Below are 14969 nucleotides of genomic sequence, written 5' to 3'. Positions count from 1 at the left end.
TGAGTCTACAAAAGGCCATGACTGGCCAGGGTCTAATAAACGCATATATACCTATATGCAGATGTTATCCTAATATATTGTTTTCTTTATACTGATCTGGAAAAGTAGACAAGAAATATGGAGAATTATGTGACACTAAAAGGGGATCTTTTAAAAATACTTCCATTGTAGAAGTAAAAGAAGACAGTGATTTCTCACGTATTTTCAGTAAATGTAAAAGTGAATACAAAAATGACTGGATAGGTCACATCAAAAGCACACTCTCATACACCCCCTACAAATAAAAGTTGAAGCCCCATTGTGTTCTGTTTTTGGTGTGGTATATACACCATACCCAGAATGATGGAGGATCCCCAAATGAAGCAAAATAGCACAAACTGAGGGCAGCCAAACTCCAAGATTCTCAGGTCCAACCAAATGACAATTTCCTTATCTTCATCTTTCTCTTCAAGATAGCAAGCTCCTGCTAAGGATTTGGTTACAAAGTACAGCCTCTGAGTAGAGGCTTTACATACACATTCAGTCCAACTTACTTCAGCTTTATATTTAATCTATAACACCGGGAATAGAGATATCCAAAATAATGTGTTGGACGATTTCTAAGAATAAAAAAATTATCAAAAATCAAATTACAGTCTGGGTAGCTAAACTGATCAAAGTAGGAAAACATATGAATCTGTTTTACAACTATTTCATTTTGAACATACATACATACACACAGGTTTTGGGTTAACTTTGATATAACAAAATATTTATCTTATGTCATTGATTCAAAATGATGGGTTGATCAGGGTTTTACTGTATTTTACATAGGCGGTCCTGGTATCAAAAACCACGAATTCAAAAAGATATTGTTATAAAATCATTCATGATAAACGAACAGTGGAAGCTGGGGTGTTTGTCTCATGGTCACAGAAACAGAATAATTACAGTTTAAGAATTCTAGTATTTTCTTCGTAAGTGGTATAGCATCTTTACATTGTAAATGCTGAAGGAACTTCTAGATCCTGAGTTCTCACTTCCTTTACCACTGATAACAAGAAATCTTTTCTATTTCTTTCTTTAATAAAGCATTTACAATATATATTTAAAATCTAATATGTATTGGGAAGGTCTAAATGGCATGTTACAAAATAATGAGAGACACAAATAACTTTCAAGCCAGTGTGTGTCACACAGATAAAGCAAGAAGAACAAGTGATGGAGAGTGAGTGTGCCACGAAAGACACCATGTGTCTCCCTGGTTAAAGAAGGTGAGGGGTTCCAGTGCTGTCTTGAAGGTCAAATGCTGGGCTGTGTCATAGGCTAATGGAAAGGAAAAACTTCAAATGCAATTTTACTACGAGTGTGTCTACGGGTAGTTTCTGTGACATAAACACCTGAACAGCTTCCCAGCTTAATGTATCCATTTGGTAAGTCATTTCCACTGCTGTTTCTAGAAGGAGCAAAGCCAAAACCTCTTTGTACCACTTTGTGATGCTTTCTAGAGTCTTGTAGAAATTGCGAATTTCGTTCTAGTACCAAAGAAAACCAAACTTAGTAATCAAACATTTCTTTAGTTTTCGATGTGAGAGGTACAACTATAACACCCAACTGAAGACTTTTGATTTACTGAATCTGGGACAGATGCCTACAGCTCTCTCAGGCCTCTGCTTCATTAACTATCTAGGCATTTTATGATTACTCTAAACTCACAAACATTATTACTGATCAGAATTCTTTCTTCTCTGTACGAGCAGCCTGCTGCAGCACTTCAGTGTAAAGGCTTGCTAGGGCCCACCATCCGCAGTGGGCTCTGTGGGCAGCTGCTCCTGGCTATGCACGGGGGTACTCTGTGTATACACAGCATGAGTGCTGACATGTGACAGAAGGCCCCAGTGTGTGCAAGATGGGAGATAGATTAAGTCCCAGCAAACGTACTTATACTAAAGGAGAGTTTTATGCTAAATCTCTAATCATTAATACAGCAATTTGATCAGCAATTTGACAGTAATTTCTACTTTATAAAGCATTCTTAACAGAGACCAATTAGTAGGAAACTGAAAATGTGCCTTATTAAAAATTCGTTATAAGCCTCCAAGTATAACACCGTAATTATCATTCTCCGACTCAGAGAGTGCTGTCACCGTGGCCTACTTAGACACAGTCAAGTTCTCTCCTAGACATCAAAGGCAATGCAGCTTTGGTTTTCAGAGCTCAGGTATAATTTTTATATTTATAATCTGCAAAATAGAAATAAATTGAAAAAAAAAGCCAAAGTAGATATTTGGCCATACCCTTGCTATTTGAGTCTCTGAAGAAAAAAGAAACAGAAACCACATGGCAGGTCCTCTTTGCTGGTGAGTGATTTCAGCCAAGGCAGTTAACTGCCGCTCTGTCTTTCACATGAGTTAACAGCAACCTTCAGATCAGCACTGCCTAGAGAAAATGAATGTGCTCCTTCTCCATACTACCCCAATGTGCAAGTTACTGTTTTCACCCCAGCTCAGGGCCCCAACAATGATCCCATGGTTCATGTTTATCCTGCTGTAGAAACCAGTGAGACAACATGGCCACCCAAAGCTACGATTTCACAAAGATCTCTGAAGGATGTCTCTGAAAAGTGATAAATATGGAAGAATCTAGGTTGTGCATTTAAGGAATCGGAAACTGTTACCAGAGGACAAATTTCACAATTCAGAATTTACTGTTATCCTTAATTTCATGGCTCCAGTCACAGATACTTCCCCTAGAGTAAGAAAATACCATTTTAATTTGCTCAGAAGGACAGAGAGATGCACTTTGCTTTCAGTGTAGGAAAATGTACAGATTTAAATTCATGTTTGGTCCAGGCAGTACTCATGTTTGGAGGCATAGCTAACCTTTCTAACCAGAACTTGCTCACATAAAAAGCTTCAGATGCTTATAGCCAATTCATATTTGTTATTATATACTTTTGACTACTTTCATTTTATCTTATTTGTCCCAGGGATTAGTTGAATTTGTTTCAGTTTTTCATATTAAGGTTCTTATGAACTACTTAACTTTTGTGGTACTAGCATCTTTACTTCAGTAAGACTAGAACTCATCACAGTGTTGCTAAGAGTGGTGTTTGCTAGTTTTAATGTAAAGTGGGTATTTTAGTGGAAATACCACCCTGTGATAGACTGAGGGGATGTACCACACGACTCACATGTAGTGAAAATGTGTTTTTATAAACAATTATGTATTAGGAAAACCTCAGTGAAGATTATTTCTTCTTTCTTCACCTCCAAGCTTTGCTTCACTTCTTGTGTTCTTTCATTGCGAAATGGCATTTTATTTATGGAGGACCAGATAGTTTGGAATAGCTAAGTCTGAAACGAAAACAAGGACAACAAACCCCAAACAAAAGAGAAATCCAAACTCTTAAGCATTGATAAGGATAGACATAAGAAATACCACAGCTCATACAGCAGTGCTGTTTCCTTTCAGTCCAACACAGAAGATGGCGCTGGGCGGACACAGCAGTTGGGGCGCCGGAAGTTTTGCAGCATGGACTGCAGAACGCCCTGCTGTCTCCCTTTGAGCTTCTTATTTGAAGAAGAATCTGAGGAGATAGATCTTCGAGTCTGGTCACTTTGTGTTTTAACTAGCTTCTCATTTTCCCTAATTTGTCTTTGTAAATGGTTCTGGATGGCAATTCCCAGGGACTCTGGGTCCAAGGAAGCACCATACACTTCCCAGGTCATGCCCTGGTCGTCCCACACGACGTCCCTGACTCGCTTGGACTGTTTCAGATGCAGCTTGGAGTCTGCGCCCATCTGTTTCTTCTTTTCTCCTGGTGTGAGCCCCACCTGGGCAGCAGCCGCGGTCACGTTGAGCTCCTTCAGGAACTCGCTGACCCGGCTGGCCCTGCGTGGGCTGGCCTTGACTGAGCGAGAAGGGGTCCTCTTGCCGGAGCCTGGGCTTGAGTCACCCGTGCCATCGGATGGCAGGCTAAGGCTTGTGGCGGTCTTGGTCTGTCTGTGTTCTTCCAAGGTGTTCTGCTGGCTCTTCCTCCCTGGGGAGGGTGCAAGATTGGCCTCTGGTCCTGTACCTTCATTTTCTTGAGATTTAGGATTCAGCAGTAGGATTTTGGCATCTACGGAGCAGGTGGTCCCAGGTGTGGGCTCTTTTACAATAAGAGGAGAAGCAGGCTTCCCATCCTTTGCACCTCTTTTATCAGTGGGGTTCGAGCTCTCCAGCTGGTCATCTTTACCGGCACCTCCACGGGAGTCAGGTGGTTTGCCGTCTGGCTGTGTTTTGTGGTCATTTGTAGTTTTCACTACAAATTCAGATGACCTGGCTTCAGAGTTCCCCAAGCCATGATTTATCCCAGCTTGACTCCCAGTCAGGAGGGAAATTTGGTCAGTGGGGCTATCTTTCTGGGAGCCAGGATTAGTTCCTGCAGGCTGCCCGGAAGTTGCCTCTTTGCTTGCTGAAGACCGCCCATCTTCTTCTGCATCCTGGTTTTGACTGGAGGCCATCAGGGAGGATTTAAAGGCTTCTCCTGGTTGATTCTCCGGTTTGCATTCTGCCTTGAAAGCTGCAGGAGTGGCAGCAGCTGGCTGGATGTGTACCTGCGGGACAATGCCGGGACACTGCCTTGGCTCTTGGGGGTCTACCATGCTGTTAGAGAGTTCCAGTAAGTGGCCCCCACTGCCTTTGCCATGGCAAACTACACGTAGCTGCTCTTGCCCATTCTCATGCTCAGGAGCAGGGATTTCCTTTAGGAATGCCGGAAGGATGCTGGGGCTAGTAGAGACAGACCTGCTCTCCACACTTGCCACTGCTTGCACCTCGGCGTCTTGCCAAGCCCTGCCTGGGACCTCCTTAACCTCCCTTTCAGCATGGCAGGTCATTGTACTGGCTTCTTTGAACCTTGACGCTGCCCGAAGCTGCACTAGCGGCGCCACTTTCTTTTCGTCCGGACAACAGGTGGAATCTCTGCTGGTGAGGGAGGATGGTGGAAGATTTTCAGATCCTTCATCCTTGTTGTCCAAGGCAGTGGCTGAGGGTTGTTTGTTCTCTGAGCATCCTCTTCTTGGTAGAGGTTCACTGGACCCCATTGTGGTGTCGCTGTTGACTTTCTGCCCTTCCCCACCAGATCTGTCTGTAGAAGGGCACGGGTGACCCGCCGTTGCTGGATCTGAAGCCTGTACAATTCCCTGGCTATTTTCTGGAGATGGAAAATCACAGAACATTTGATTTTTGCTGCTGCAACAGGTGACCCTGGTAGAACAACTTGACTTCTCAGGTTTCTCACTGTTTGAGTTTGCCTTTGATTTGCCCAAGGAGTTTTCTGGTACCACACAGGTGCTGCTGGTATTTGGCAGGTCACCTTGGATGGCATGGTGTACAGATACAAGTTCCTTTTCTGCTGAAGGATTCGGGCCTGATGCTGCCAGCTCCTTGCTTCCTAGCAGCTGGGACTCATCAGGAGTGTTGTGTGTGGGCGACACTTGCTGCACTTCATGGAGGACACCCGGAGATGCCATGTCCGACTGTCTGGTCTCCTGCACACAGGCTTGCATCAGGGCCTCAGCGGCTGTGCTGAGCCCAATGCTAAGTTCAGCAGGGGCATTGCCAGCGCCACTAGCATTCTTCCCTGCCTCAGCTTGTTGTGGGGAGATGCTCTGCAGCTCTCCTCGACCCTCTTCCTTTCCAGACGCTGTCACTATGGAGGCTTTCGTTACTCTCAGAGACTCAGGTACAGTCCCCATGGGACTTCTTTCCAAGAGCACTCCAGTGTCTGTTCCATGTATGTTTTCTCCAGGAAGTAGTCAGAGCTCAGAGAGAAGATATAGGGATGAGTCCTCTGGAGAGCTGGCCTGGGGAACCAAGCAAACAGTGTTGTTAATATACCATACCTTTGCAGGAGAAAAGAGAATAGTGAGCTACCACTCAGGATCGCATAAGTTCATTAAAACCTTTCTACTTGAAACTAGATTGGTGGTACAGACCCGGCTTTCCAGATCTCAGAGGACAAAGGCAGGAGGGTCACAAGTTCAAGGCCTGTTAGGGCTAGAGGACAGTGGAAAGTAAGCCTGGGCAAGGGAGGGAGACCTTCTCTTTTAAAAGGTGTGAAAATCTCAAGAGCAGAGCAGTTCCTAGGAGGTGGTGCCCTTGACACAGGTTCCTTCTCTACGACCGACAAGCAAAGGACAACAAAATGACACACACACACAACCACAACAGAAACTTCTTATATCTGTTGTTATAAAAATCTACCCGAGGTAGAAAGACTGAAAAAATATTCTAGCTGCACTAATATTATTTTGACTGAGGAGTTTCTGCTCACATTCCAGTGCTGTGCATTGAGTGAGTTTTTAACATAACTACCTTCCATAACTCAGAAGTCATCATTGTAATCTGATTTGTCAGAAAAATAAAATCCCACATTGCTACTGGGACTAACTTTGAGAAGCCCTAAGCAGACCTGAGGAGATTAAGAATCTTTGCAACAGAGTACCCAGAAATGGGTCTGGATGTTAGGGGGATTTTAGTCTTTGAAAAAAAGGGGCATCTCAAGTCTGTTAAAGGACCGAATCGAAAAGACTAGTAAAAGAGCTAGAACAGTTGTTCTCAACCTGTGGGTCATGACCCCTTTGGTGGTGGGCGTCAAATGACCCTTTCATAGGAATTACTGAAGATCGTCAAAAAACACAGACATTTACATTATGATTAATAATACAAATATAATTACAGTTATAAAGTAAAAATAAAAATAATTTTATTGTTGGTGGGCACCACAACCTGAGTAATTACATTAAAGGGTCACAGCATTAGGAAGGTTGGGAACAATTGCTCTAAAAGGAAAGAAAGGGAAGGTTTGTTTTATTAATCATATTCCAGTTGAAAAAATCCTAGATATATTTACATGGACTAAAGCATTAAAATGTAAGACACAAATAAAGACCATGTAAGAAGTAAAATCTAGGAGCCATCAGTGTAATAGGGCAGCAATAGTATGCTTTGTGATAAGGCACAAATTAAGGAAAACAAACAGGGCACTGGAGTGATGGCTCAGTGGTTAAGAGCACTGGTTGTTCATCCAGATGACCTGGGTTCAATTCCCAGCACCCACATGGCAGCTCAAAAGTGTCTTTAATTCTAGTTCCAGGGGACCCAACACACGTGGAAAAACACCAATGTGAATAAAATAAAAATAAATAAACTAAAAAGAAAAGAAAATCACCAGATTATGGTCATTTGTAAAAAAGAAAAAAAAAGAAAACAAATGGGTAGGAACCTGAAGCTCAAAACTTCCGCATAACAAAAAGTTCCATAAAATATATTTTAGATTACATACTTGAGGAAAAATGGTTTGTGAAAATTGGAAGATATTTGAACATATCTATATTATATCAAATGCTCTTAAAATTTAAAGGAGATCAAATAATCTGTTGGAAAAGTGGGTAAAATAACAGGAAAGCACAGTTAAGAAGAAGCCAATAACCAGTGAGCTTCAGACATGAAGGGCAAGATCATTTCCCACCAGATAAAAATAGACAGTGAGACTTGACTTTACAGCAACTGCTCTTGCAAAGGCAAATGTGCACCAGTGTGGCCTGTGGAGGCTGAGTGGAGGAAAGGAAAGGATCTTAGTGGTTGCCAGCACAGAGGCGTCTCACTCTAGCTGTTCCAGGGAAGTGGGTTAGTTGCTAAAGCACATTCCTGACCCCAAGAAGCAGACTTATCAATAGAAAGAGAAATGGCATGTTCATTCAGGTGTTATTGGTAGAGCAAAACCTGGAAACAAAGACTAAGAGAAACAGTAGGCAATATCAAGACATATTCTACTGTAAGGAATATGCAATATAACTGTAAAAATAAAGGCATAATGAGGCTTCAGCTTTTCCCTTGGCAAGGATTTCCTCAAATATTGTTGTATGAGCAAATCAAGGCACAGAAAAGTGTGTGTGTGTGTGTTTACGTGTATCCTTGTGCAAAAGATAACCAAGTACTTCATATGTATGTATACACAGGTTCACGTATGAGTATACAGATTTTAAAAACATTTAGGATGAGACCTACTAAGTATTAAATCAAAAGAGATTTCCTGGTTGGAGACAGAAAGGGGAGATAGATGAGCTAGTTGGGAAAATGCTGATTCAAAACAAAATGTATCTGATATGACCTAGTCTATGTACCTATGCAAAATTATATACATACTTCTGTATTGGTATTTTAGGAAAAATAACTAGATATCAAGGCATGTGGATAAAGTAATAGCTCCTAAATTAATACAGTATTATTATTGGTGACTGTATTAAAATTTATTTCTCTTACAAGCAGGCAGTTATTTTAAGCTAAACTCTTAATTTTGGGGGCTCCAAATTAATTTATTGGCACAGCTGACCATATGATTTCTATAGGTCTCTCAAACTGTATCATTTAAGGGCCCTGCTTCTTTGCATAGGGTGGACAGTACATCATCAACAGATACTCCTCAATGAGGCTGCAAGGTCTCAAGAAAAAAAATTAAATCTGATTAGTGTTGTTCTTTTGCCGAACTACAGTTCCCAGCATTCTCCTGGATACGGACATTTCCCAGAAGCATTTGTATTCCTCGTTAAAAAGCGAGGGTCCTACGACCCTCTCTCTCTCTTCTCCCCCTTCTCCCTTTTGTCCGTTTTCCTATTGTATCGGCACACCTTTACCTGCCTGTTGCCCCTCCCCCATTAAAGTGCACCCACGTGGGACCGCCGCGTGTCTGTGTCTTTTCCTCGCGTAACCGTCTTCGTCTTCTACCTTGCAGCCAGAAATTAATTAACAACAATTAGGTCTAGATTGTTTTAAATAAAGAATTTTACCATATTTTAAATAATAAAAGGAGATTTTTAGTTGTTTTATTGTTGATTATGTTTCTCCCCTAAGTTTTCGTGGATGATTATATAAACATAGGCAAGCTCACACTGGCAGATTCACTATCAAATGCTCAGTCAAAACTCTCTATAGAGAATTTTATCTCTAGTAGTATTTACCTAGGGCCACTATCATGTGAAATCTAAGGATAAACCAAGGTTATTTTTCTAGCTTACTGTTGATATTACTGTGTTGAATCCATCGCCAGTCTTTGCTCTCTCTACATTGATATCATTTCTAGGAGTTCCCATTCTCTTGGTTCTCACTGGAGAGCTACCACGTGCCATAACAAGCTGTTTCATTCTCTCACTTTCCTGGATTTGTGTCTTTGCGCCTTTTCTTTAATTCTCTGTCTTCCTCATCCTTAGAAAATGCCCACTGTTCTGCAAGCCCCCACTTGAATCTCTTTTCTTTTCCCAAGGCCTCTAAAGTCTTTGGGTCATGGTCTTTATCTTTTAAAATCGTTTTAGAGAATAGTTATCTTTGTTCTTTGAATTGAAATTTTTACATACCATTTGGGAAGACTGGAGGGAGAGGATGGGTCCTATTCCCTCCACAGAATACAGGGCAGGGTCTTATACATAAAGAAAGATCAGATATGATGCTGTTTCCCTCTAAAGTAGATACTATTAAAGGCCTGCCAAAATCCAAAGTAATGGGATATTTTAATTTGCAGATCAAAATATTAATGAAAACATAAAAAGAGTGTTGTTAGGGGGAAGTAAGAAAATGAGAGTGTCTTGGTTATTAAACTGTGTGTGTCTATAATCCACATTTAGACTATTAAGGCTTGGATACCTGCTATGAAAAGCTGGTAAATCTCATAAAGTTAGAACAGTCTGTCTCCTGTGTTATGTGGATGGATCCAAGAAATGAGTGTGCCAAGTAGAATTATAAAACAGAAATGCCTTGAAGTTTAGCATCTGAGACTCAAAAGACTTCAATGGAAATGACTTCATGGCATTTCCATAAGTTGTGTTATTTCCATTTTATACTTGCAGTGTTATTTTAGTGTTGAAATGTGATTCCTATAATCTGTTTTGTTAATAGAGGTCAAATTATCCATCTATCTAAGACGAAAGAGGAAAAGATTATCCTCTAACACATGCTAACCCCTATTTCTTATTAGTAGACAAGCAATCAATACTTGTCTCAGATAATAATAATAATAATAATAATAGACATCACAACATCCAAGGTAATGGGGCCATCACAGCATCCAAGCACCGACATACTACCCACTTTCTCCTCCTTTCCCCACCAAATGGTAGAAGCTTCCATCTCTGCCACATCAGAAAAACAGACACTAAAGTACAAATGTGTACTTTTATCATCACCCTGATCCCAGCACTTGGGAAAGTGAGGCAGAGGATTATGAGTTTCAGGTTAACTTACAGGACAAGTCCCTTTCTCAATAAAGACAAAATACAGAAAACACTTATGTTACCCCCCCCAAAGATAGCCCCTGGACAGAAGTATTTTTTTTTTTCTGCAGAACCTCTCCTTTCCTTTCCCTCTCTTCTCTCTCCTTCCTATCATCTTTCTCCCAGCTTTTAATTTTTCTTGAATTAAAAAAATCTGCCATGTAGCTATTTCCTCTTAATAAGTAAGAGTTAATTGAAGCATTCTTTGGTGCTAACGTGTTCTCCTTAGATGGTCCATTGCTTGTTAGGGGAAGCATTGTCTATCTAAGTGGCATAACTTCATTGAAGCTACACATGTGCGCACTCACGTACACACATATACACAAACAACTCCACACAGGAGAAGAAACCTTTTTTTTTTGTTATTTTTTTTTTATTGAGAAAAGGAGAAAAAAAAACAAGTTTCCACCTCCTCCCAGCCTCCCATTTCCCTCCCCCTCCTCCCACCCTTCACTCCCTCCTTCCACCCTTCACCCCCTCCTCCCACCCTCTCCCCCTCCTCCCACCCTTCTCCCCCTCCCCCACTCCTTTCCCCCTCCCTCTCCAGTCCAAAGAGCAGTCAGGGTTTTCTGCCCTGTGGTAAGTCCTAGGTCCTCCCTCCTCCGTCCATATCTAGGAAGGTAATGTAGGATCAAAACCGCGTGCCATTGTCCTTTGCGTCTCATCAGCCCTCATTGTTCGCCATGTTCAGAGAGTCCAGTTTTATCCCATCCCTAAGGTCACCAGTTAGGAGTCAGTGTTACTTGCATCTCTGCTACTTGCAGTGCTGTGAGTCACTTGCAAAAGAAAGGTTTCTTCAGTCACAGTCCAGCTGGAGAAACCTTTCTTTTGCAAGTGACTCACAGCACTGCAAGTAGCAGAGATGCAAGTATCACTGACTCCTAACTGGTGACCTAAGGGTAAGTGAGGATTGCTGACTCCCTACACCTCCAGTGTTCCTTCTGAAAACAATGGGTTCCCTGAGGACACCAACCCCCTATTTTCATAACAGACACCCACACTCAAAAATGCAGGTGGCAAAGTACCACAGCCCTTCATGAGGTTTTCCAAACCTACAGTACTGGGTGATGGGAAAACCTGATGTAGGAGGGTCATCTGTCTATGTGTTACTTTCATTGGTTAATAAAGAGACTGCCTTGGCCATTTAATAGGGCAGAAAATTAGGTGGGCGGAGTAGACAGAACAGAATGCTGGGAAGAAGGCGATGAGGCAGACGCCATGCCTCTCTTCATTGAGATCGACGCCCGCCCGTTAGACTCATCCCGGTAAGCCAAAGTCAAGTGGTGATACAGATTATTAGAAATGGGTTGAATCAATATATAAGAGCTAGCCAATAAAAGGTTAAAACTAATGGGCCAGGCAGTGTTTAAAAGAATACAGTTTCCGTGTTATTATTTCTGGGGCTAAGCTAGTGGTGTGGGAGTTGGGTGGGACAAAAATCAGGCCTGCTCGCCTCTTCACTACAGTAAAACACGAGGCAGGAGGAACAGAGAAAGCCTGTGTTGATGACCAGGAGGATGTCAGTGCATTCAAGACAAAGCCAGCATGGCTCAGACAGCTATTATCTTTGAGTAAAGCAGAGTGGCTGCTTCCCCTGACTGATACTTAGCCTATGCCATGCCTCTTTAAAGATGCCACCCCAATGTTCTGGGGACCCAGGGAAATACCTCAGTCTCTAGTTCTCTGACAGCTGATTTTAGACTTTAGGTGACTAAGGCAGAAGGTGAGAATCTAGCAGTTGCCTGGCACCCACTATGTGTTTTCTGGTGACAGTCTGATACCCAATTTGGGGCCACAAAAGTGATTACTTCTATGTGATGACTGTCCAAATTGGCACCAGGTCCTGGAATAAATCCTTTGTGCCCAGTCATTTTGGTGCCTCTTTAAAAGGCAGTTGTGGGAGTTATTTCTGGGGACAGCTTCCCCCTTCAGTTTGGTCAGTGGTCTGTTGGTTTATTGGGAGCTGGTTCTTGGATGGACTCTGATTTGCTTCAGTGCATTTTATCACAGATTTCACTTCAGAGGTTTTGTCAGAACCCGTTTCCTCACATTTAGCCCTCTTCTCTTCCAATATCTAACTGATCTTTTCCCTATCACCTCTCTGGCACAGAATAAACGTTCCCTTTTAGTTTAGACATATCCTGAGTATCTAATCATAAAGATATCAAAGAAATGGGTCGTCTCATCTAGGGCAAAGGATGGAGGAGTCACGGGTAACTCTTCAGGACACATACACGCCAGTTTCACAAGGTTTAGTCAGCCTCATCTTTACATATCCTAAGCATGAGCCGTCCTGGTGTAAGACTGAAAACACTTGGTGTTCATAGGCACACATGTGATGTTGTGTGACCAGCCTTGGAAAATGGATAAAATTCCTAGAGTTAAAGCTGTACCCAGGTTAAAGGTTCTAGACAGCTAATGACAATACAAGATTGCAGGGAGCTACCGTGCTGGGTATCTCAGGCAAAAATTATCTTGGGCTAGTTCCTACCAACACAGAAGCTGAAATCCTCAATTGGTAGCATCTGGAATCCATAGCAGAGATTTCTTCACTTTCCTGTAATTCATCCACCTACTGTCTCTGCCAATGTAAATGCCTTGATTTAGGATTTTCTTTCGGTCTGACTATTAAAAATGCATGCCACTATTCTCACATTGGAACCTGCTCTTCGGGTGTGTGGGCATCCATATCTCAGACCATGGTCGTTCCCATTTGATTCAGCTTAAAGAATCTTCCGTCCATTCTGAGACTAAAGCTGTGTTTTTCCTGAACACATACTTAAGTGTCAGACCTATTTTGTCCTTAGAATAAGTCCTGGAAACTGTCTGTCTTGCTCTGAACTCTGCTTTGCACATGGGTATCTCAGGCAATGACATTTACAGTAAATAGCACAGAACAGATGAAAACCCAGGCTGCATGTATGACTCCAAGGACACTACTAGCTACTCATGCATGGAGCTAGCTTAGTGACCAGGGCAAGAAGTGTTATCAGTTTTTTGTTTTCTGAATTGGAGTTTCTTTGTGTAGCCATAGCCTTGGCTGTCCTAGAACTAGTCGACCAGGCTGGCCTAGAACTCACAAATTTCTGCCTACTACTACCTTACTAATGCTGGGATTAAAGGTGTGCCCCACCACCATATGGCTTAAATATGTTTTATACTACCTATAAATCAGACTGACAGAAGACAGAGTATTAAGATACACATGTTCATGAATCTAATGTAGGCTTCATATGATGGAGGAACCTTTGTAGAAAGTAAATGGAAAGACCTGGCTCAGTGAACAAAGGTGATTACCATGAAAGTGTGTTGGTTTGAGCTCAATCCATAGACCTGCTATAAAAATGGAAGGAGAGAAGTGACTCTTTAAAGTTGTCCTCTTATCTCTGTACACTTGTACTTGTGTCTTCATATATCATATACATTCATATACAATAATAAGTAAAAATTTTAAAGCATAAATAAATGAAGACTTGAAGAAGTGACTAAGTCTGCATGCTTTTACGGTAGGTTGGAAAATCATGGGAGATGGCAGGATAAAGAGGATCAGCTAATGCAGGACACTGGGAGGAAGTGGTAAGGCCTCCTCCTGATCTTGTGTTTAATCCTTCTCTCTTAAGACAATGATGCTCTGACTGATGGAGTAAGGGGTGGGGGCTTTGTATGGGGAGATATCATGACTTGTTTGAGGGAAGGGTCCAGACAGCACTCTCAGCACAAGCCACTTTCTAAATCCTTCAGCTTAGAGAAGAACGCCAGGGCACCATCCTGTGGAGTATTGCCTCCCAACACCACTGGAAATCTTCCCATCACTGAACATAGATCTCCTTCTCAGAGGCCACAGGAAAACATCAATAAGTTAAACTTTCCTGTCTTAAAGAGAGGGAGAGAGCTTAAATGAAATAAGGTGAATCTATTTGGCCCATCTCTTTGAAGCAATAATGTGTTATTGTTATTCATTTAAAATTATCATTTAATCATTTGGTCAAAGCTTATCTATGAAGAAACTATGCAATGTATTGTATATGGCTCAATATTTAAAAACATTTACTATATGTTCTCTCAAGCTCTCATCTAAAGACGGTCCTGTGGAAGAAACATTCTGTCTACCTGAAATCAGCACACCAATAAACCCTCCTTCTTCTTTTTAGATTAGTTCAATATGGAGATACTTTAGTCTTTTATCAGCAAAATCAAAAACTCTGATTTCAGTAACCTTGAGAAATTTACCTTCGGATTAACTTGTGACTAAATATAAAATCAGCATTTAAAAATTCCTGAAGGTTTTTTATTTTTAATTTGAACTCTTGAGAATAAGCATTTGCAACATTTATGTTCTCTACTTTCACCTTGTGTAATCAAGCTGACTCCCAGCACTTTCTTGGTTTGCCTCATAGATATTCACACATTGGTGTGTTTTTCTTCTTTTGCAACTCACCTTTGAAGTGCTTCAATTTTCGGCTTATTTTAATTGCAAAGATCGTGCAAAGGGGCATCTCAGGGCTAAGGGGTGGTTAAATAACATGCTAATGGAAGTCAACCTAGCATTCTGTATTTGCATTTGCATTTTTGAAATCCCATATAAGATATGATCAAAGCTACTCCCCACCCTGATTTTTTTGTAGGATATATTTAGCTGCAGTGAAGCATCACTTAGTCTTCTGTGTGACACTGTTG

At 41.6% G+C, this 14969-nt stretch overlaps 1 protein-coding gene across 1 annotated transcript in view; it reads right to left on the bottom strand.

The window, feature by feature from the left end:
* Positions 1-1505: 1505 nt before the first annotated feature.
* Gprin3 (GPRIN family member 3) overlaps positions 1506-14969 on the bottom strand; it is a 65618-nt gene continuing 52154 nt past the window's right edge. Inside the window, exon 2 of the mRNA XM_075983946.1 lies at positions 1506-5831. Coding sequence (XP_075840061.1) covers positions 3450-5723 — 2274 coding nt within the window. The 5' untranslated portion in view covers positions 5724-5831 and the 3' untranslated portion in view covers positions 1506-3449. The remainder of the gene's footprint in view (positions 5832-14969) is intronic.

The sequence above is a fragment of the Microtus pennsylvanicus genome, chromosome 8 (assembly GCF_037038515.1).
Source record: "Microtus pennsylvanicus isolate mMicPen1 chromosome 8, mMicPen1.hap1, whole genome shotgun sequence".
In the NCBI taxonomy this organism is placed as follows: domain Eukaryota; kingdom Metazoa; phylum Chordata; class Mammalia; order Rodentia; family Cricetidae; genus Microtus; species Microtus pennsylvanicus.
Note: the sequence above shows the minus strand (reverse complement) of the source record. Positions and strands in the feature narration are given on the sequence as shown.